Genomic DNA, 24,871 nt, shown 5'->3' on the forward strand with positions numbered 1-24,871 from the left:
ATGAAAAGAACACAAACATGAAAACAGATACAAATTCTGACTACAGTCAACTAAAAGAATTTAAAACTTCATCTTTTTTGGTTATTCATTAATTTCCAAAGCAATCTACAGATTCAATGCAATCCCTATCAAATTACCAATGACATTTTTCACAGAACTAGAACAAAAAATTTCACAATTTGTATGGAAACACAAAAGACCCCGAATAGCCAAAGCAATCTTGAGAAAGAAAAACAGCTGGAGGAATCAGGCTCCCGGACTTCAAACTATACTACAAAGCTACAGTAATCAAGACAGTATGGTACTGGCACAAAAACAGAAATATAGATCAATGGAACAGGATAGAAAGCCCAGAGATAAACCCACGCACACATGGTCACCTTATCTTTGATAAAGGAGACAAGAATATACAATGGAGAAAAGACAGCCTCTTCAGTAAGTGGTGCTGGGAAAACTGGACAGCTACATGTAAAAGAATGAAATTAGAACACTCCGTAACACCATACACAAAAATAAACTCAAAATGGATTAAGGACCTAAATGTAAGGCCAGACACTATCAAACTCTTAGAGGAAAACATAGGCAGAACACTCTATGACATAAGTCACAGCAAGATCCTTTTTGACCCATCTCCTAGAGAAACGGAAATAAAAACAAAAATAAACAAATGGGACCTAATGAATCTTAAAAGCTTTTGCACAGCAAAGGAAACCATAAACAAGAGGAAAAGACAACCCTCAGAATGGGAGAAAATATTTGCCAATGAAGCAACTGACAAAGGATTAATCTCCAAAATTTACAAGCAGCTCATGCAGCTCAATATCAAAAAGACAAACAACCCAATCCAAAAATGGGCAGAAGACCTAAATAGACATTTCTCCAAAGAAGATATACAGATTGCCAACAAACACATGAAAGAATGCTCAACTTCATTAATCATTAGAGAAATGCAAATCAAAACTACAATGAGATATCATCTCACACCGGACAGAATGGCCATCAAAAAAATCTACAAATAATAAATGCTGGAGAGGGTGTGGAGAAAAGGGAACCCTCTTGCACTATTGGTGGGAATGTAAATTGATACAGCCACTATGGAGAACAGTATGGAGGTTTCTTAAAAAGCTAAAAATAGAACTACCATATAACCCAGCAATCCCACCACTGGGCATATACCCTGAGAAAACCATAATTCAAAAAGAGTCATGTACCACAATGTTCATGGCAGCTCTATTTACAATAGCGAGGACATGGAAGCAACCCAAGTGTCCATCAACAGATGAATGGATAAAGATGATGTGGCACATATATACAATGCAGTATTACTCAGCCATAAAAAGAAACGAAATTGAGTTATTTGTAGTGAGGTGGATGGACCTAGAGTCTACCATACAGAGTGAAGTAAGTCAGAAAGAGAAAAACAAATACTGTATGCTAACACATATATATGGAATCTAAAAAAAAAGGTCATGAAGAACCTAGGAGCAAGATGGGAATAAAGATGCAGACCTACTAGAGAATGGACTTGAGGACATGGGGAGGGGGAAGGGTAAGCTGGGACAAAGTGAGAGAGTGGCATGGACATATATACACTACCAAATGTAAAACTAACAGCTAGTGGGAAGCAGCCGCATAGCACAGGGAGATCAGCTCGGTGCTTTGTGACCACCTAGAGGGGTGGGATAGGGAGGGTGGGAGGGAGGGAGACGCAAGAGGGAAGAGATATGGGGATATAATAATATGTATAACTGATTCACTTTGTTATAAAGCAGAAACTAACACACCATTGTAAAGCAATTATACTCCAATAAAGCAATTATACTCCAATAAAGATGTTAAAAAAAAAAAAACACAAACATGAAAACAAATTCTGACTACAGTCAACTAAAAGAATTTAAAACTTCATCTTTTTTGGTTATTCATTAAATTTTTAAGGGGTGTATTGTCATTTAAATTTTTAAAAGTCAGCATGCCTCTAAGTCTTTTGAAAAGAGTTTCCCTGATACATATCCTAGAACATATCAAATGACCTGCTTAATCTGAGCAGTTTTTAGTTAAATAAAAGCTTGATGATTGAAATAAGTTCACTGTCCAAATGAAGTCATGTAAAAAAGAAGTTATAATATAAATAAGGCAAACATTATTATGCTATTTGGAAATTTAATACAAACACGCCTCAAAATTATTGCGGGTTCAGTTCCAGATCACCACAATAAAGTGATATCACATTAAAGCAGTCACATGAATTTTTTGGTTTCCTGAATATAAAATTATGTTTACACAATACTGTGGCCTATTAAGTGTGCAATAAGCATTATGTCTAAAAACCCAATGTACATATCAAAATTAAAAAATACTTTATTGCTGAAAAATGCTAATTATCATCCAAGCCTTTAACAGGTCATTAATCTTTTTGCTGGTGGAGGGTTAGAAATACTGAGAACTACCAAAATGTAACACAGACAAAGTGAGCAAATGCTGGTTAGGGAAATGGCACCAATAGACTTGTCAATGCTGGGTTGCCACAAACCTTCAATTTGTAAAAAACACAGCATCTGCAAAGCACAGTGAAATGAGGTATGCCTGTATTTATTTCTACTATGTCATTAATATTATTTGAAAGCTAAACACTGAACCAAATAGGAAACACCAACATGATTGGGAATTATGCAAACTAGAGCTACAGAACCTATCAAAATATCTATGTTTAAAAATGTTTTTTAATTTTTTTCTCAGATATAGAAAAGCCATAACCTGAATGTGGAAAAAACAAAATCCAATTAATTCCAGTATATGCCCCTTTTAAAAAAATATTTATTTTATTTATTTATGTTCTTTATTTTTTTTTGGCTGTGCTGGCTCTTCGTCGCGGCATGTGGACTTCTCTCTAGTTGCAGCACGCAGGCTTCTCTCTAATTGTGGCATGTGGGTTTACTCTCTCTAGTTGTGACTCGTGGGCTCCGGGGCACATTGGCTCTGTAGCCGTGGTGCACGGGCTCCAGGGTGCATGGGCTCTGTAGTCACGGCGCGCAGGCTCCACAGCACGTGGCTCCGTAGCTTGCGGCACGCAGGCTCTCGTTGAGGCACGCCGAGTTCAGTAGTTGTGGTGTGCAGGCTTAGTTGCCCCGCAGCATGTGGGATCTTAGTTCCCCGACCAGGGACTGAACCCACGTCCCCTGCATTGTAAGGCAGATTCTTTACCACTGGACCTCAGGGAAGTCCCATATGCCCCATTTTGAGATTTCTGCTATTTCAAACTCAAGAGACCTTCCTCTATAATGTAACCACACACTAGCTACATGTAGTGACAGCAGCCCAAGAGGAATAGTTGAACAGCAGCCTCAAGCAGTAAGTGCTAAACAGAGCTTGAGCAGGATTAGCCCTTATTATTCTCTGACCCTAGACCAATACAAACAGGCATTCAAGGTCACACACAAATGTGCACTCCATCCAAATAAGCAAAAGGATAGAGATAAAAAATGAAAGTTCTATGGAATACACAGAAAGTTTAGACATCTCTTCAAATGATCCTTGAAAGTAAAGCCACAATAGATATAACTAGTTAAGACTTTTGAATAGAGGCTGAAAAACTTTTTAAATGAGCCAGTGCCAAAGTGTTAACCCCTTTTCATACTAAGTCTAAATGTAAACCAGCTATATTTTCCTGAACATAAAGGCTTCACACTATAATGTTAGGAGATCAAGGTTGGAAATGAAGCAGCACGTAGCAGAAAGTCTTGCCAAAGCTGACAGTTGTTACTGATGTATATACCACTTGGCACATCAGTACATCAATGATGCTATCACCAAAGTAGAGATCTACATTTTCAAACATTCTTATCAAAGCCATTAAAATGTATATTCCAGGGGCTTCCCTGGTGGCGCAGTGGTTGAGAATCTGCCTGCCAATGCAGGGGACACGGGTTCGAGCCCTGGTCTGGGAAGATCCCATATGCCGCGGAGCAACTAGGCCCGTGAGCCACAATTACTTAGCCTGCGCGTCTGGAGCCTGTGCTCCGCAACAAGAGAGGCCGCAATGGTGAAAGGCCCGTGCACCGCGATGAAGAGTGGCCCCCACCTGCTGCAACTAGAGAAAGCCCTCGCACAGAAACGAAGACCCAACACAGCCATAAATAAATAAATAAATAAATAAAAATTGTATAACTTTAAAAAAAAAAAGATTTATTAAAAAAAAATGTATATTCCACCATTATCTTTTTCTTCTCTCTTAATGGCTTCTAAACTTTGTAGAGCAAAGGACACTATCGGTAAGTATTTTTTGAGATTTAATTCTCACCGTCACTTACATAAAAATACATAAAGACTGAAACTTCTTCAGATAAAAATTACAAAAACTTAAAATATAAAACAGACCCAGACAAGGTTAGCTGTTGCTAAACTTTTATATCTATTACAATACAAACTTCATTATAAGCTTTAATAACAAAAAAAATTCATCAACTCCTAAAGAGTTTGAACCTAGCAGCACATATATAATACCTCCAAAAGAATCACACACACACTTTCTAGAGAAGTAAAATCCAATCAGTCCCAATTCTCCATTCTATGAGGGAGCAAAAGGAACCCACATGACATACAGGAATGAACCTAGATCTTAAAAGCCAGAAAAAGTCTGAATTCATCCTTGGCTTCTACCACCGTGACCTTAGAAAAGGTACATTACACTGCCATAAGCCTCAGTTTTTTCGTCTTACTGGTGATATCTATTCTGAAATAATATTTAAACCACTTAGAACAGAGCCTGGTACACAGAACTGCTCCACAAAATTATTTTCCTTCCAATGAACTGCGGCTTCATCAGGTAGTCCTATACAGATTTACAAGAGAACAAAATAAGCTTCACCCTTGTTTCTCCATAAATTCAGATGATTTTCACTGATGAGTGACTTCAGGGAAGACATTATTATTTTTCAGACACAGCTGGAATGACAGAAAATTAGCTTAGCCCTCCCAAGCACCTCAGCCAGTAATTTCATGTTGAGAAAGTAATAAACAAAGTACCTTGAGGGACAAAGATCTCTGAGTTGTCTGGAAATTATTCCAGCCTGAAAACATTCTTCTACAAATCGCTCAAGCACAGAGTATGAATGTGGGACATCCAGATTAATGTCTGGAATTTCATTGTAAATTCTCTCATAACCCTAAAACAATGGAATTACAGAGTTGTTAGCCCACATAAAATACATAATGCCATACAACCCATCACTATTATCAATCTATATTTAAGGCCAAATGTTCATATAATTAGACTGCAGTCAGATCCGAACCTTGAAAAGTACGAAGAGTAAGTATATTTTTTACAGAATATTTTCTTTAAAACTGTTCTCTCAAAAGAGCTTCAGGTAGACATTAGACGTTGGACACATTTCTTCCCCATCTACTTCTCTATAATACATTTACTACATTTTTAAAAAATAAAAGGCAAGTAAGAACCTCACCAATATTTAATAATAATGCATACAATTTTAAATAGGAATAAATTAAGTACTTTATAAATCTGTTAGAAATTCATGTTTCTCTCTAGATATAAAAAAGAAATTATCGTATCTTAGAACTCTTGAGGAAGAACACACACACATCACATTTTTCAAAATACAGGTTCAAAAATACTGGAGTATTTATTACTTTCCAGGAAATGACTATAAAAGGTTCAAACATAAACAGTACCATTAAAAAAAATATATATATATATATATACACATACATATAGGCATAATATTACTACACAAGCCTAAAAGAAAATTTCATTAACAATTCGTAATCTGTATTCAATCATATATATTTAAGATGTAAGCCTAAAAATTGTTCAAAATAATGTTATACTTACTCTTTTCATTTGGTCTAGAGTAATGGTAGAAGATTTCCAAAGAGATTTTAATAAGTCCAAAATCATCTTAAATGTACTTTCTCCAGTTGACTCTAAAACCATTACAATGGCCTAAAAATTGAATAAATGATTGAATTATTGCTCATTTTCATATAAGAAACTGCTCCTAAAATCTATCAGATCTCATCTCTAATATGTATATATATGTATATATATGTATAGATGAGGATGATTATAATTATAATTTTTGTGACTTTCTGTTTGAATAAAAAAAAAAATCCCACAAGGATTCGGAAGCAAAAAATATACAAATCAATTAACATTGCAAAGTAAAGGAGCTGTTACAGTGGAGGATTACTGGACTGAATGTCAGTATTATGACATAGTGTGAGTGTGTTTGGTAATTGCAATCATTGTTGCTTTTGTTGTGGTCATCCATTTACAATGCTTGGCGTCAGTTTATTTATCTCTTGTAAAAATAAAATACAGTGTGTGTGTGTGTGTGTGTGTGTGTGTGTGTGTGTGGAAAAAAATCAATAATAAATAAAAGATGAGGAAACTAATACTTTAAAAGTTAAAATGAATCACTCAAAAGCACACAGATGAGAAGTGCAAGGCTAAGATTTAAATCTAGAAATGCTAAACATTATCTAAGTACTTTTCATTTAACTCAAACCTCCTGGCATTATCATTATCTGAGATAAAATGACAGATGCTATATAGAAATTAAAGCCAATGCATTTTGTTAACATATTGCCAAATACCTAATACAATATGTTGAGGGGGCATATTCTGGAATGAAAACATTATTTTAATAAAGATATTATAAAATAAAGGAAAAATCTGGAAAGTACGTATCATGAATATGAATGTTTTTATGAAGTTAAAAATACTCTTACTGTATGATCCAGAAATTCAACACCTAGGTATTTACCCAAGAAAAATGAAAAGATATGTCCACACAAAACCTGTGAGTGAATATTTATGACTGCTTTTTTTAATAATCACTCAAACTGGAAACAATATGGTAGGTCTATTCAATGGAATATCACCCAGCACTAAAAAGCGAATTTACTGTTACATAAAATGACATGGACATATCTTAAAAGCATTATGCTACCTGAAGAAGGTCAGACACACAGTATGATTCCATTTATATGATGATAGTCTGGGAAAGGCATAACTATAGGGACAAACATTAGATCAGTGGTTACCAGGAGATGACAGTGGTAGGGGAACAGGTTAGCCCCAAACTTCTGGAAGTGATGGAAATGTTCTATATTCTGAGATAGTGGTTATGTGACTTGATACATTTGTCAAAAATTCATTGAACTGCACAGCTAAAGAGTGTATTTTACTCTAAATTATACCTTGATTTAAAAAAAAATTGTAAAACCCTCTCCCCCTTAACATTAAAATTTTTAAAAGAAAACAAAAATGTATGTTATTAAAGAAGCATTAAGTCACTGTGGTGCAAAAAGGAACAGCTAATAATTCTTTTTGGAATGTCAAAGTAATCTTACTTCATATACAAGCTCATGGTGAAAATGAGGTACTTCCAGTTCCTTAAGGCAATGTTCAGCTTCAGATATGTCTCCAGAGAGTAAATACTCTTTCAGCAGCATATCAATCTATTAGATTTAAAGATTGAGATGTGTTAGAATTCTTGATTTTTAAAAAATTCTGTTTTGCCTAAGGATTTATTTACCCTCATCTTAATATAGTACATGATAAATAGGTCACAAACAGTTGTTTAAGAATAGTCTTGACATGACACTATCATAACAGAATTTTTTAATAATTAAAAAGCAAATCCCCAAATTTTAAATGGTTCATAGTCATGAAGGGAATGCAGTGTTTCGGTGTGTTTCAATAATCCATCGCGATCGGTGAGTAGACTTAAGATGTGTTTGGCCTCAGTTGTGACCATAATGCTTCAATGCTCCCTGTAAAACAAGGGACCTTAAATACCACTAGAGGGCACTAACTGAAAGTCTCAAAATGAATTTTTAAAGTGGCGCAAACCCATTTCCATCAGCATGACATTAAGTGGGAGCCAAAAAATGAGAGCTAATAGGGCTTTACTAGACAGGGCAGACTTCCAAAGCAGTTTTCTCTCTTCTCTACAATTGAAGATTTGAGGCCCATTATTTAAAACGTTCGTCAGTAATTCAGCTTCCAGTTATAGCTAAGGAGGCAAGTCTTGACTCTCCTTGTTGAAAGTTGCACAAGAACATCTATGGCTCCAGAGAAAAAGAGGAAAAGTTTTTCAGCACAAGAACTTCAACGAGGAATGTTCTCCCCTATACATCACCTGTTAAAATCATCTTTGCACCTAGCAGACACTCAATGAATATTGGCTGACTGAAATCTCATTTAAGTATGTTCTACTTCCAACTTCTACAATGTATTTCCATTAAAAGTATAGTAAAATTTGATCAACGGAATACATCTTGATGAATAATTCCTATTATCATGCTTTAGGAAAATAAATATTTAAAGCATGTTACTTGAATAAAGTATTTTCACTTTATAATTATAAACTAATATATTTATTATTTAAATTACATCACTTAGTTTTTTAACTTTGTTATTAACTTAAAGTATTTAAATGTTTCCCACTGGGTTCCATGCATTGTTGAGAACGATATTATAAATACATGTATATATTTCTAAAAGTCTTCTCTGTCCAACTCATCCTTCCATGTAAAATAAATGAACATCCAAATAATGTCAACCTCAAACTCATATATTGGTAGTTTTATTTCAATTTTCATCGTGACCATTTTTTTTTGTTGTGATAATTCACATACCATAAAACAGTTTGGCAGTTTCTCAAAATATTAATTTTGAGAAGCATTATCATCCTAACAATACTAAGTCTTTCAGTCCATAAACATGGGCTATCTTTCTACTTATTTAGGCCTTATTTAATTTCTTTCAACAGTGTTTTGCAGTTCTTGGTGCACAAGACTTGCACTTCTTTTGTTAAATTTATTCCTTTGTATTTTAATTTTTATGCTATTACAAATGCAATTGTTTCTTAATTTCATTTCAGACCATTCATTGCATTGCTAGTGTACAGAAGACCTAGAATTAAATTCTGTACACTGATCTTGTATCCTGCAACTGTGCTGAATTCGTTTATAATAGTTTGGTGTTTTTGTTTTTTTGAGAATTCACTTGGATTTTCTGTACACAGATCATGTCATCTGGGAACAGAGATAGTTTTACTCTTCTTTTCCAACTTAGATGCCTTCTATTTCATTTTCTTGCTGAACTGCTCTGGTATTTTCACTGTTTTTATACCTCAATTTTTGTAATAACTTTTAAATTTTTTAAAAACAGATATTGCAATCATGACATTACAAACACCAACTCATCTACCTTAACATATATAAAAACAAAACTGGTCAAAGCTCTAACAATATTTTGAGCTCCTTAACACTCAAACTTGGTATACATATCATTAAAATATTTATTAAATATCAAAACTATAGTCACATGAAAGATTATACTCAAAAATCAGAAGCACATGTACTATATAAATCTTCTGATTTTCTTAAAAATCTTCAAATAGGATTAACTACTTTTTCTGGTTTCTTATTATAGAATATCACTTTGCTGCCAGAAGAAAAAATCCATAGAGAATAAATCTGGTATTAATGCAAAAACCAATTACTTTTTCTTTTAAAAAATGCATACAGGTAGTGAACTTCCCTACAAAAATCTACCACTCTGATCTACTCTAGTGTTCATAATGCATAACTTACAATCTGAGACCATCCAGTTTCAAACTGCTCTTATAAAAATGGACATTTATTGAATAACTACAAAACAGACACTCTTATTTCAACAGTCTGAAAAATTTTAAATTCCAAGAAAAAGACTTTAGGTATTCCTTTGAGGTTCCTACACAGCCTTCTTCACAAAAACCCCTTTAACTTCATGAAAGCCCCTTTAACTTAACACAGTCTTATTTTTAAGTCAGAGAAACCATAAAAATTTAATAATGACTATATAATTATTGTATAATTTACAGCAAAAGGGCATAAAGCCAAATATATAAGGATTATTCCATTTTCCATTTGCAGCTATAAAACTGAAATTAATTCTTGTCCACAAAAATACCAGCTAGAGGGCAGAGTTTGTTTCCCTAAAGAATACATATAAATTAAGCTAAAGACAATGCCCAGTAGTTACCTCTTTAACAAGGTGGTTAAGAGACTGCTGCCCACCTCCAGAGCCCCAAACACTGTCCTTGCGCTTTCCACCTTTAGACATACTCAGAAGCACGGTAGCCTTGTCCAGAGCAGCTCTACAAAAAAAAAAAAAAAAGTTAATTTTGACATATGGACATGCTTGAGATTGACCAAATTATGGATGAAGTTGGGGGAAAAAACCCATATACACTAAAAGTTTTCATATAACATAAAAGCAACCTAAAGTTCAGAAGTCTCTGAAAAAACTATTTTTCAAGATAAAAAGTTGGGAACAAAAAAAGTTGCTTCTCATATTCTCTCACTCATTTCCATTTCTTGGTCAACAAAAGTCTAATAACGTTATTTCAAAATTACTGATCTAGCCTGAGAAGGAACATTTCACCTAAAACTAACTTTTACATAGATCCATGCCTTTCCACCAGCGCAATCATTCCACTCTGACCTGAAGTAGTCCTAAAAAATTAATATCTATACCTGTGAAAACCTAAGACATGGCTAAGTCCAAGTCTAAGTTTCCAGGAAGTTATGAAAAATCATAGAGCATAACTCCCAAATATCACATTTAGCTTATAATTATACCAAAGAACAAAAGTGAAAAACATTATTTCCTAAGATTTCTATAGCAAATAAATATAAAATTGAAAATAGGGCTCCTTTGTTAATACTGTCCATCTTATTAGAATATTAAATAATTACAGAATATTAAAACCTAAAGGGACCTTAAAAAACATTCCAAGTCCCATCCTTTCATTTTATAAATAAGGAAACTGAGGCTGAGAGAAAAGTGGCTCGACATAAAGGTAGCTAACAGTTTAGCTAAAACCCAGAACTTCTGCATTATAGTACTGTCTTCTTTCTGTTATATCATGTCAAGAATCTCTCAATTTTGTTTTAACGGTAAAGAGTACACAAAAATGACAAATAGGTGTCCACAAAGTCTGATTAATTCAAGTGTCATTTCAAAAGAATCCTGTAGAACTTTCCCCTATTTTGAAAGTCTAAGTAGGAAAATTAATTTACTTACCTAGCCTGTACACAATCTACAGTTCCTTTGTAACTATCAATATAGGTATTACATAAAATTCCATCTCCAACAGCTCTAGCAATAAACTGGCCCACCAACTATAATAAGAAAAAGGAAAAAAGAGCTATATAAAAAAATCTAAAATAAAGCTTTATAGGACACAATTTCTAAAAACATAAATGATGAAGACTGGTTGAACTACACAGTCAATACCTAAGACATGTTGGAGTATTCAAAAAACACCTATTTAGCACCTATGTTTATGCCCGGCATACACTCCCACATCTTAACCTTCAAGTTAAAAGCCATGGGGGCATAAAACATCTGTTTTGCTCACTACTGAATCCCCAACACGTTGCACACTGCTTGGAACATAGCATATAATCAAAAATACTTGCTAAGTCAATGACTTAATAGTCAAGAGAAACATCTCTTCTGGAAAGAAAAAAAACTGGACTATGGTCTCTCAAACCTGTTTGATTAAAGGAATTTATCTGAGGGGGAAAAGTTGTACAGAAATATTTATCTGCAAGTATGTTCATAGCATTATTTCTTAAAAAAACTGGAAACAACTTAGTGTCTAACAGTAATTGTGTGGCTGAATGGTATGTATGTAAGACGGTACACCGTGTGGCCAAGTATGTTTACCACATTTTATGGTGTAAGAAAAATCAAGTTTACCAAGTAGCATATACAGTATGATTCCACTTTTTATTAAAACAAAAAACGTAAGGATATGTAAAAACCGTATACTGATATATACCCACAAAAAGTAGAATGGAAGATTTAAACACCAAAATGTTAACAGTTAACAGTGGTTATTTTTGCTGGCCTTTCTTCCTTTTGGCTTTTCTTTATTCTTCAAAACTTCTATAATGACTATTATGTACAGTTTTTTTTTTTAAGTATGGGTTATTGGTATAAAAAGAAAAAAAATTCATGTTTGAATCACAGCTCAATACTGACACAGACAACTTACTGTCTGTCACAGGAAAGTATAACAGAAACAGCATTTATGTTAACCTACCTATAGTCTATTCCTAAATTAATGTTTAAGTAAAGTGCTCCTACCTTGCTTTAAAACTTTGTTCAGGTAAATAGCAACGATTTCACACATTTTCAATTTCAAACCAGAAAGTCATATTATAGTGTCAGCATGTATTAAATCTAATAAAAGTAAAAGGCTTTGAACAGAATCTAAACAAAAGCATACATAAGTCATGAATTTTCTAATTATTTCCCCACAAAGCTACAAAAGGGAACAATCTTATTTATCATTATTTTTATAATAAACATTAGTGAAGCAAACTCAATCTTCAATTATAACAATCTACATTTTTTAAAAATCCTAGCTCATGAAACAGCTTAACTACATGTAATAGAGAATATACAGACAGCAAAAAAACATGACCTAAAAACTATACAGAGCATGGGGGGAAAAGTAAGATATAAAATTACAGTGTGATGAAAACTATGTTGTGGGGGTAGAAACAGCTAGGGAAAAATACACGAAAACATTAGAGGGCTATCTTTGTGTGACAGGGAATATGGGCCAGTTTTTCTTCTTTCATCTAATAAAATTTCCTAGGAGTATGTATTAGTTCTATACTTGCAAGTGAAGTAGACGGAGAGAATGAACAAGAGGAAGAATCATACAAACCTGTGGTGCTCTAGGAGTATCCAATGCTAATTCAGGTAGATCTTTCAACAATTTATCAAATGATTTTTCTACATCATTTGTGCTCATTACTGTCCCACAAAGGTCAGAAAGAAGCTTAGATGTCATTTCTCTATGACTAGCTTTTCCCTCCAACGCCAATGACACTGCCAACACTGGTACTCCACTTTTCATTTCGCCAAGATTTAAATCTCTTAGCATTTCCTATTCAAAAAAAAAAAAAAAAAAAGTATGTCACTGCCTATAGTTCAATTTTATTTTATTTTATTTTTGAAAAAAATCAAGATATTACCCATATATCCTTCTCTCTCCTTGACTGGAAAAAATCAGAGAAGCACTCAAAATTTGGGGATAAGATAAATACATCTTTTTCTACATATAAATTAAATACTGATCCACTTCAAGTCAAGCTTCAACTGTCTGAACATCACTAAACTCAAGAATGTGAATTACACCTAAAATAGTTTATTAAACTACATAGTATTGCTAAGTTTGGTGTTAGGAGTTAACTAACTCTCTGCCTTATACTCTATTACTTCTAGAAATATTGTTTTATGAGCATTTGTAGGGAAATTCATTTTACATTATCATAAGCTGTTTATACTCTCTTCACCCAAATATTTATACTTTCATATAAAGTTTAAAATGAGATCTTAAACCACTGTTTTTAAGTGGGATTATTGTTTTAAATGCCGGGATAAAGTAAAATTTTCTCTTAAAAAATATAATAGCAGCAGCTAATACTTACTGACCACTTACAGTATATCAGGAATTATAACAGCCACCTTAGTTTATACTCTTTGAGGGAGGTATTATCATCATACTCACCACACCCAAAGCACAGAAAAATTAAGTATTTGCTGAGGGCACCCAGAGGAGTGCCTAGGTTGGAAGTGGAATATAGGCAGTATGACCATAGAGACTAACTTGTAACTCAGTTACTTAGAGTAACGACTACTAACAAGGACACCAGTTAGGTAAGCTGAACAAATACTTGGTTTTATTCCTACAAAAACTCAAAGCTATCAAACCTCGTATTATCAGACAAACCAAGAAAACCCAGTCTGAATTAAAATAATCTAAATTATAAAAGTCTTCTATGGAGATGCAATTTTATTACTTTAAGTCAGTAATACTAAACTACTGAACTAGACCAATAATTTTATTCTACCCTTTTAGATTTACTTTACAAACAATTCGTAACACAATAAATGTTCCCATACAAATTATGCTTCAAAAACACATTTGTGGGGCTTCCCTGGTGGTGCAGTGGTTAAGAATCCACCTGCCAATGCAGGGGACATGGGTTCGAGCCCTTGTCCGGGAAGATCCCACATGCCGCAGAGCAACTAAGCCCATGCGCCACAACTACTGAGCCTGTGCTCTAGAGCCCGCGAGTCACAACTACTGAAGCCCGCGTGCCACAACTACTGAAGCCCACGTGCCTTGAGCCTGTGCTCCATAACAAGAGAAGCCACCACAATGAGAAGCCCATGCACCACAACAAAGAGCAGCCCTCACTCACCACAACTAGAGAAAGCCCGCGCACAGCAACCAAGACCCAAAGCAGCCAAAAATTAAATAAATAAATAAATAAATAAATAAAATTAAAAAAAAAAAAAAAAAACACCACACATTTGTTCTCTTGATTTCTGTATGCATTCTCTTCCAAACGTTTGTATCTGTGTTCTTTTCTGGACAGAGTACAAAGATAAACTTTATTCTAGTCCTAAGCACTGAAATGAATGTCAAAAAAATGGAACTGAGGCATTTTTAATGAGATCCCTAAGGACATTTTAGAAGGTACATAAATGCCTTGAAATTGTTAAAATTATATTTTATAAACTATCAATTATAAAAATGCTATAATTATAAAAATTATTAAAATATTGTGTTGTGCCATTTTTCAGAGAAGAAAATGGCACACAGCCCTCATCAGATCCCAAATAGGTAAGAAGTGGTCTAAATAAAATTTTAGGCCATTTCTTAGTTAGAAATTCATTTATGCATAAGAAAATGCTTAAACTTTTTCAGTGATCCAAGATCATTCTGGATATGATGTTTTGCTTTTAACAGTGTCTGCTCTCCTATATTAAATAAATTATGCTTGCAACTTTAAACCTACCGCAACTTCATTAGTATCTCCGTGCTCAAAATATTCCTGTATGATTGGTGTTAAAGTCTTCTCAAATGCCGTTTCATCCAAAGGCAAAACTACAGTTTCATAAACACAGTTTTCCTGGAAAGGGAAGGGGCAGAAAGTTATAAATTAAAGAACAAAATATTCAGATAAACTGAAATTGTTTCACAATTTTATACTCCAACTGGTTAGTAATACCCATTCAGGGCAAGAAAAGGAGATGCTACATGCTTTGATCACTTATATAATATAAAAACAGAATCTATGTCACTGTTCTTTTATAAAATCTGAATATAATAAACCAATATACAGATTAAAACCACTAACTACAGCAAATATATGACTTGCTTCTGATCCCCCATATCTTCTGTTAATTTTTTTTCTCTCTCCCACAAAACCAATACTTCAGTGACCAAAAAGCTTTAAGCTTCCTATAACACCTAGTATTTTCATTAAAATTTCACTTAAAAAAAAAAACAAAACAGCAGGAGCCAAAGCCTTCATGATTAGTATTATGATAATAAAAAAGCCCTTATAACAAAAATCAATGTTGTAGTGACCAAAAAATCTCTAAGGAAAAAGCACTATTCAACTGAAATTTCAAAAAGAATAAGATGTCCAATAATCTTCTATCCCCCCTTCTCTGCAAAAAAAGCCCTGAAATGTTTATATGCCAACTTGTGACTGGCTTCAGTCTAACAACATACTTTCAAGTCTTTCAAGACTATATATTAAAATTAGAACATTTAGCAAAGATTTTATAGTACTTGAATCCTACTGGTTTTAAAATATATTTCTCATGTTCCCTTAGAAATATTTCCATGTCTAATTAAATTCAGAAACCAAGTGAAAATTATGCATACATTACTATCAGTTAACTTGGTTTTCTAATCCAAAATTAACCTAACAGTCTGAAAGGACTAAATATATATATGATTTAGATATACATACTAATGTGTGTAATATGTGTACACACATATATACACACTCATATTATATACATATCAGATACTCACGCAAATTATAATCACACATTATAAAATTATATATATATGATATGAATGGTATAGCGTATAGATACAGAATACATGATTTGACAAATATATGAGTATACTACAAACATGAGATCAAAAAGTTTTTAAGTATTTTAAATATATATTACAGAAAGTAAAACACTTCCCACCTGGTCATCATCATAGTTAGGATCTTTCACATCCACCTCCTCCACATCATATACCTGTCCAGGTGTACCCCAGACACCTTTGCCTCCAGCACCACCTGAAAAAGTTTAGAATTGAGAAAGGAAAGAGCATTATGTCCATAGTTCATAAATTTTAATTGAAATGTGAAATAATTCTAGATGTTCAGGTGTTAATTCAATAGCAGTTAAAAAACTGTATTTTAATTTCTATGCTAGTGATTTTGCCAGTTGAGAATTATATGTTAAACCTCTTTTTATTCAGATCACTGATTTTTCAGTAATGATCAGGTATTATTTTATAACCTATTTCCAAAAAAGCAAGTTGAAATAGCCTACAAAGTTAAAACTAAAAAGGCAGATGCTTTAAAATAAAAGCAAAAACAAACAAACCAAAAAAATCAGAAAAATAGCTGTAGCGGTGACCTCAAGGCAAGTGATACTGCAGTGGAGCTCTAAATTCTATATGACATATCTTGGGAACAGCAACAACAAAAAAGAAATATGTTGAGCCAGTAAGATGTGGCATAGAAAACTCCACAAGGGAGAAATTATTCAACAAAGTACACTAACCACCATCAAATGTTTTAAAGTCAAATACTCTTTAGATATAAAAAGAAACAAATACTTCAAAACTAGAAATATGTTACAAATAACTAATTGCTATTTAAGCATTAACAGAACTAATCATCATTTCTACTTCTCTACATACAAATTCACCAGCAGAAGTTTAACAATTCCAACTTTCAAAGTTGCTTTACTAAATAAACTTATTGAAATGTTTTTATAAGCTCAATATATTGCATTATTTTTAAAGAACTTGTACAGTTATCACCAGTTTTGGGGGGGAGGTTTTTATTTTACACATAGAGTATAATTCTTGCCACCAGAGCAAAACAGAATCTGATAACTAGGTTTCATTTTGACTCAGCCAATGGTTGCAGAGCCATTCAACAAGAATAACAATTCCTGACAGGGCACAAAAACATTTTACAAGTATGCTATGCCATAATTTGAAGCTCCCACCATTCAGAAGCTGGTGAAATCTCAACAAATTGCATCAAAATTCTACTACAGACAGAGGCTGACAGCCCCTCATTCAACAAATATTTAAGTACCCAGATTGCTAGTCACTACTCCAGGCACTGGAGATACAGCAGTGAAACAAGACCATTGCACTCCAGTACCCAAAACAAACAGAGCCGAAAAGAACTCAGAACCAGATCTACAAAATTATTAAAATTCTGACCCGGATATTACCAATCAAATTATATTTATCATGTATTCTTAACAATGGACATAATTAATTAGATTCATTAGATAACAGACATGATGAATTTCTGACCCTACTTCTTTCAAGCAGAATTAGAGAATACATGCACAATTCATAACTGTGAAGAACACTGCTGTGTATTTTGCTGGAAATATGAGATAAAGTACTGCTCAAGAAAACTAATCTACTCAAACAAGAAAAAAAGGTTCAACTTAAAAGAAAAAGTGGTACGGTCCTCAGATTATTACTATGTAAAAACATACACAAGCCATAAAACATTATCATTGTTTAAATTTCTCTCATTCTTAGAACAAGGAAACTGTAGTATAAGAATCAGACAATATTTTTTCCATTTGTGTCTTTGGACGTGGTATATACTAACCTTTCTTTGGTAGTCCCCTTCCTTTCCCAGATCTGGATCGCCTATCTAGCAACCTTCCCTTTGGACTGGTTGGTACAGTTACTCCACTTCTAAGGCCTTCACTTCCGTTATCACTGACGGAATCGCCTCTGCCAGAGTCCCGGGACGAGTTTTTCCGTAGCCGCCTTTTCGCCTTGGCATTAATTCTAGCTTCATTAATGGAGGATGCCGAAATCCAATTTCCATTTATCTCATTCTTTATTTCCTCAGTCCCAGCATTTTCTTCATCGCCAGAAAAGAGAGAGTCACTTAAATTATCAGGCTCTTAAAAAAAAAATGAAGGAAAAGAATTCTAAGTAAGTATTTTAACCATCTACTGCTATACTAGTTATAGTCATAAGTTATACTAAGTTGAATCACATGAAATTATCATTTTTATAGGTGACAGTCACATATTGGCAATATACTAAGTTGAATCACATGAAATTATCATTTTTATAGGTGACAGTCACATATTGGCAATTTCATATAGCTCAGTCCAATACATGACAACTAACCAGTAGTACTTTTCACATTATCATGCCAAATGAACTAAGAGATTGAATGTTAATGAAAAATTTTACTGAAAGCATGTTATTTCATGTGTTTACATCATAAAACCTATGTTAATATAAACATCAAATACAGTACAAAACCTTTGAGACTTTATGAGCTTAGACAGTCAAGCAGTTGGAGATAGTAAGAAAAGACTAAGGATCTTTAGGGAAGGTAGATAAACTAATATTTATAGAATGCCTATTTACCAGGCACTAGGCTGGGCACTTTGTCATTTATCCACAAGTTTGAGAGCTATTTACTACATTACTTATACAGATAAGGAAACTAAGGCTAAGACTGTTTAAATAACTTGCCAAATATCTCATCATTAATTGTGGACACTTAGAAAACAGTACTAATCCAAAGAGCGTGAAAGGCATTTAGCAAATACGTGATCATATACGATTACTGAGCCAAACTGCTGATGCTTCACTGCTTTCAAAGAAAGCCATCATCTCAAAGTTCTAATTCATCTCTCCAAACCTGACTCACACTACTTACCATTCTCTGAAAATCTTCCAGACTGTGTAAGATTTGTACATTATCCCCTGAAAGACAGCAACATTTGGAGTTCCCAAAGGTCCTCCGTTTAGAATGTCATCCTCACTGCTCTTTTCAGTTACCAAAATCCTTTAGGATATACAGCTGGAGTCTTACTTCCTCCATGAAAACTTTCCTAACAATTCTAGCCACAATAACACTCATACACTGCTCATTTACCACATCATGGAAATCACTTTATATCTTTTCATATAACAGTCATTGCTTTTCCAAATAAGTCATAAGCCTCAAAAGAGAAACCATGCCTATACTGTAGTTTTTGTATCCTCAGCACCTAGCAGAGTATCCTTTATACCATCAACTCAAATGTCAATGGAGATCAAATGACATGGAGACACTCGGCATTACTCCAAAAACTTTTTAAGTCACAAAGCTACTGAATTAGTTATCCCCGGGCCCAAGTTTTGTTCATTATGGCTCACTCAACTCAGAGCTGAATCCCTCAAATGTTTTTAAATATTCCTAATAATTAGGATGTGTCAAGTCTATATGCATGGGCTTTAACATGTTTTTTTTTAAAGGTAATATGTAGAAACTAAAAATTTTTTAAATCAACCTATAAAAAGAAGCATAGATGTGTTAAAATCTTTACAATTCTTGACTAAAAGTATGAAAGTTAGTAACAAACCCTGTGGTAATCAAAAAACAAAACATTAAGTAGAGCCAAATTACTTCGGCAGTCTCATAAGTAGTCTGCTGCCTTCAGTCTTCAAACCTTTCTCCAAACTGCATGGAAACTGATTTCTCCCACTAAAAACCCTTTGAAGGTATTCCTATTGGGTTGAAATAAAGTGTAAACTCATGACATTGCAATGTTAGGTCCTTCATGATCTTGCCCCAATCACTAGAATAGCTGCTGACCACTCCCACATTCAAATGGTCAGAGCTGAGATTTGATATCATAGGTAGATGATGGGGGAATTAGTTTGTCAGAGGAATACAGGATATATTAGAAAAAAAGAGAAATTATAAAATGAGAGACCAGCTAACAAAATGTTGCAGTATTCAGTCACAAACTAACTGGAAAGGGCAAGGTTAATAACTTTGGGGTAAATAAGAAGGTGACACTTTCAAGGAAAAAATAAAGGGGTTTCAAAGAGAATAAAGAATAAAACAGTGTTTTAAAAGTTTTTAGACTAGGAAAGGAAGCCAGTGTTAGGAGGGTCAGTTTGGGACATCATCATAACTAAACTACTATGACTAGTAGTAACAACAGTAGCAGTAGTCATAGTAGTCGTATTACTTCTTCTATCATTACCATCAGTACTGTTACCTACTATATCAGGTTCCAAGCACTTTACATACATGGTCTATAATCCTCACAAAGCTCTATAATGAAGCTGTTTATCCTCATTTTTCAGAGAGAAGATGTTTCATAAAAAAGTTATATATCTAAAAAGGACTGTGGCCAGGATTCAAACCCACATTTGAACCTTAGACGACTGTAACTATAGAAAATACAAAGCGAGAGTACTGCAGAGTGGTGACAGCTAAGGAAACAGGCAACAAGGGAACGAATATAAAGAGAGAAAAGAATAAGAGGAAAGGGAAGGAAAGACCAGAGATCAGACAAATCAGATGGCATTTCATATAAGAGTGAATGATTGAAGAAAACATTAAACATCTACCTCTAACATATTGCTTTCATTATTCTACAATTAAGGTAAGCTGCCACAACTAATCCAGAAGATAAAGGCCTCTCTTAGAATGCTTTAAAATGTCCCTCAGAGTACTAAAGTATTCAAGTATTCAAGCAATCGTATTTCCTACACTTGAGTTTCTTCTCTTCAACTATTTTAATATCCTTTCAAATATACATTTATGTATCTACAGCAGTAGACACATCTAGATATATTTTATATATTAGGTCTTATAATTTTTAACCCATGTTTGTATCAATTGCTCTTTTATATTTTGCTATTCATACTCACCTAAGTTTTGGGGTTCCATAACCACTACTGATCTGACTTTAAGAAGACCAAAATTAAAAAGATAAAAACCCTGAGTACAGAATCTGGTGACTTCAAAATTGTTTTCTACTGTGTACTAATTCCCTCTTTCTGAATTCTCTGACATCTCAATAACCAACCCAACTTATATTACACCACAGTGCCAGACGATCACATTTTCAACTACTGGTCCACTGAGTTACATAATTATAATTAACAATATTAGCTCATTTTCATTTGTGACATACATAATACGTGCTACGGGCATGACACACATGCATGGTATCTCACTTAATCCTAACAATAAATCTATAAAGAGGGTGTTTATAATCCCAGCTTTATACACGAAGAACAGAAGGTCAAAGAAAATAACCCACTTTCCCCAAGTAACAGAGCTGGTAAAAGTAGAAGTTGGAATTAGTACACTAGTCTGTCTGACTTGGACTATTTGTTACAGGAAGCATTTATTGCAAAGAAGGTCTGTCTTAGGCTCATCCAAGTACTTAAGTATTTAAGGAAGTACTCAGCAGAGGCATCAAGAACAAGATTAGAACAAGGACTTGTTATAGTTAGAAAACAAAAAGTATAAAACTTAGAGCTGTGCCGTCTAATAGAAATATAATGCAAGCCAAATACGTAATTTTAAATTTCTCAGTATTCATATTAAAAACTAAAAAGAAACAAGTGAAATTTATCTTAATATATTTTATTTAATCTAATAGATCCATTATATCAATTCAACATGTAACCAACAGAAAAAATTACTGAGGATTTCATCGCTTTCTTTCATACCAAGTCTCTTGAAATCTGGTATGTATTTTGTACCTACGATACATCCCAATTCAGGTAAGTCACATTTCAAGTGCTCAACAGCCATATGTGACTACTGGCTATACCAGACAGTGCAGAGAAGAAACAATTACCTATCTGTGAAATATATTCTTAAATTTTATTATTATTACCATTCTCACCTCAATGAAGCAGGGACATGATACCAATTTATAATCCTAAAAAACAAGTACTCATACAGCTACTGTATATAAAGCAGCACCAAAATAATCATTAATTATTGTAGTAATTTTTTTCAACTATAATTTTCTAGTACACTTTAAATCAGGTTCGTAAATACAAAATAGCAAAGACGGTTCAACTTCAAAGTGTGCATTCAGATCAAAGAAAACTATGTAACTGGACACAACAGTGAATTAAAGTCATTGAAAACATGAAGTTGTAGTATTAAAAAATGAAATACGTTAAACATATTTAAATTGCAGAGATTTTTTTTCAATATTAATCATAGAGCAAAGAATTATCTAAAGTGTACCAACATGAAAAGTTCTCACTATGGAGACTATTTCAAAATCCTAATTAACTCTACAAAGATTATTCTGAAAACTATATATACACTTTAAGTGATCTGAAGTTATTTAGCTTTTGGACATCTATTCCACAAAACCGTTTTTATGATAATAATGTACTACTGAAGCATTATGGAAAATCAGGGAAAATACACAGTTAATTTGTAATATATAAATTATTAGTTAGGAAAGATATAAAAGATACCAATAATAGTTTATATTATAGAGACCACTAACTAGCTCATGTGAGAACAGTAATGCGCAGGTTCACTATTCTTCTCGCCTTCTACACCACAGAGTTTATTATGAATAGTGGAGAATAAACGTATGAAATGTGAAAGGACAGGCAGAAAAATACAACGTGATGAATTTCATAAAAATAAGAATCACAAACTTGATTTTAAAAATATGACCTGTTATCTTATAGCATGAGTAAGATGGTTTTTAAAGTAAAGAAGTTTTCATAAAATTTGTTATGGCCTGAAACTTGCTCACAATACAGTCAAGGTTCAAGATATTATTATTTACCTGTAGGGTTTACATTCAGTATCTGCTCGTTTTCTACATCCATCGTTCCTTAATTTCACTCGCACTGATTAAATTACCAAATGGAACTCTTCCTCTGGGATGTATTTCTTTAAAAAGAAAAAAAAAAAGCTTCAACGTCTTCCAAACCGATATAATTAACGTAAATTCAATTTACTTACTCAGACTGTTAAAAAAAGAAAAATCACTACATAATTCCATTTTTTTTAAAGTGTTCACTTTACTTTCAAAGAGCTTCCCCTAATTAACATTTGGTTTCAATCTTCTTGATAAGTTTATCTGTGTCAAAAAAAAAAAAAAAAGCCTATATTTCTGAATGTGCCAAAGCACCCCTTTAACTTGGAATTAAAAGATGTGTTTGCTACCGTACGACCCAGCAATCCCACTACTGGGCATATACCCTGAGAAAACCATAATTCAAAAAGAGTGATGTACCACAATGTTCATTGCAGCTCTATTTACAATAGCCAGGACATGGAAGCAACCTAAGTGTCCATCGACAGATGAATGGATAAAGAAGATGTGGCACACATATACAATAGAATATTACTCAGCCATAGAAAGAAACAAAAGTGAGTTATTTGTAGTGAGGTGGATGGACCTAGAGTCTGTCATACAGAGAGAAGTCAGAAAGAGAAAAAAATACCGTATGCTAACACATATATATGGAATCTAAAAAAAAAAAAAGGTTCTGACGAACCTAGGGGTCGGACAGGAATAACGATACAGACCTTTTAGAGAATGGACTTGAGGACACAGGGAGGGGGAAGGGTAAGCTGGGACGAAGTGAGAGAGTGGCATGGACATGTATACACTACTAGATGTAAAATAGATAGCTAGTGGGAAGCAGCCGCATAGCACAGGGAGATTAGCTCAGTGCTTTGTGATCACCTAGAGGGGTGGGATAGGGAGGGTGGGAGGGAGGGAGATGCAAGAGGGAGAAGATATGGGGATATATGTATATGTATAGCTAATTCACTTTGTTATAAAGCAGAAACTAACACACCATTGTAAAGCAATTATACTCCAATAAAGATGTTAAAAAAAAAAAGATGTGTTTGCTATACATGCTTATTTCAAGTTAAAGGAATATATACACATTCCAAATTTTTTAGGAATACCAGGCCTCATAATTAATCTGCTATACATAGATATTGATTAGTTCGTTACCAATGAATTATAAGAACTAGTACTCTAAAATGCAAACAACACAGTTTGGGTTAAAAAAAAGACATGATTGTCTTATTTTTCACACTAAAACATATCTGAAGGCAGATAAATCTGCCATTTCATCACGTAGGCATCTGTAATTACTGTTGTAAGACTTTGAGATCAGGAGAATGTTTTTTTAACATCTTTATTGGAGTATAATTGCTTTACAATGGTGTGTTAGTTTCTGCTTTATAACAAAGGGAATCAGCTATACATATACATATATCCCCGTATCTCCTCCCTCTTGCATCTCCCTCCCACCCTCCTTATCCCACCCCTCTAGGTGGTCACAAAGCACCGAGCTGATCTCCCTGTGCTATGCGGCTGCTTCCCACTAGCTATATATTTTACATTTAGTAGTGTACACATGTCCATGCCACTCTCTCACTTCGTCCCAGCTTACCCTTGCCCCTCCCCGTGTCAAGTCCATTCTCTACATCTGCGTCTTTATTCCTGTCCTGCCCCTAGGTTCTTCAGAACCTTTTTTTTTTTTTTTAGATTCCATATATATGTGTTAGCATACAGTATTTTTCTCTTTCTGACTTACTTCACTCTGTGACAGATTCTAGGTCCATCCACCTCACTACAAATAACTCAATTTTGTTTCTTTTTATGGCTGAGTAATAGTCCACTGTATATATATGCCACATCTTCTTTATCCATTCATCTGTCAATGGACACTTAGGTTGCTTCCATGTCCTGGTTATTGTAAATAGAGCTTCAGTGAACATTGTGGTACACGACTCTTTTTGAATTATGGTTTTCTCAAAGTATATGCCCAGTAGTGCGACTGCTGGGTCATATGGTAGTTCTATTTTTAGTTTTTTAAGGAACCTCCATACTGTTCTCCATAATAGCTGTATCAATTTACGTTCCCACCAACAGTGCAAGAGGGTTCCCTTT

The 24,871-nt window shown here is 33.9% G+C and overlaps 1 protein-coding gene across 1 annotated transcript in view; it reads right to left on the reverse strand.

Annotated features, from left to right (window-relative positions):
- PDCD4 (programmed cell death 4) overlaps positions 1–24,871 on the reverse strand; it is a 29,267-nt gene that overhangs the window by 717 nt on the left and 3,679 nt on the right. Inside the window, exons 2-11 of the mRNA XM_036829753.1 lie at positions 22,739–22,845; positions 17,767–18,069; positions 16,097–16,191; positions 14,899–15,012; positions 12,756–12,977; positions 11,096–11,193; positions 10,052–10,166; positions 7,372–7,479; positions 5,849–5,959; positions 5,023–5,162 (exon numbers count right to left, since the gene is read on the reverse strand). Coding sequence (XP_036685648.1) covers positions 5,023–5,162; positions 5,849–5,959; positions 7,372–7,479; positions 10,052–10,166; positions 11,096–11,193; positions 12,756–12,977; positions 14,899–15,012; positions 16,097–16,191; positions 17,767–18,069; positions 22,739–22,781 — 1,349 coding nt within the window. The 5' untranslated portion in view covers positions 22,782–22,845. The remainder of the gene's footprint in view (positions 1–5,022; positions 5,163–5,848; positions 5,960–7,371; positions 7,480–10,051; positions 10,167–11,095; positions 11,194–12,755; positions 12,978–14,898; positions 15,013–16,096; positions 16,192–17,766; positions 18,070–22,738; positions 22,846–24,871) is intronic.

This window comes from Balaenoptera musculus, chromosome 16, assembly GCF_009873245.2.
Source record: "Balaenoptera musculus isolate JJ_BM4_2016_0621 chromosome 16, mBalMus1.pri.v3, whole genome shotgun sequence".
Taxonomy (NCBI): Eukaryota; Metazoa; Chordata; class Mammalia; order Artiodactyla; family Balaenopteridae; genus Balaenoptera; species Balaenoptera musculus.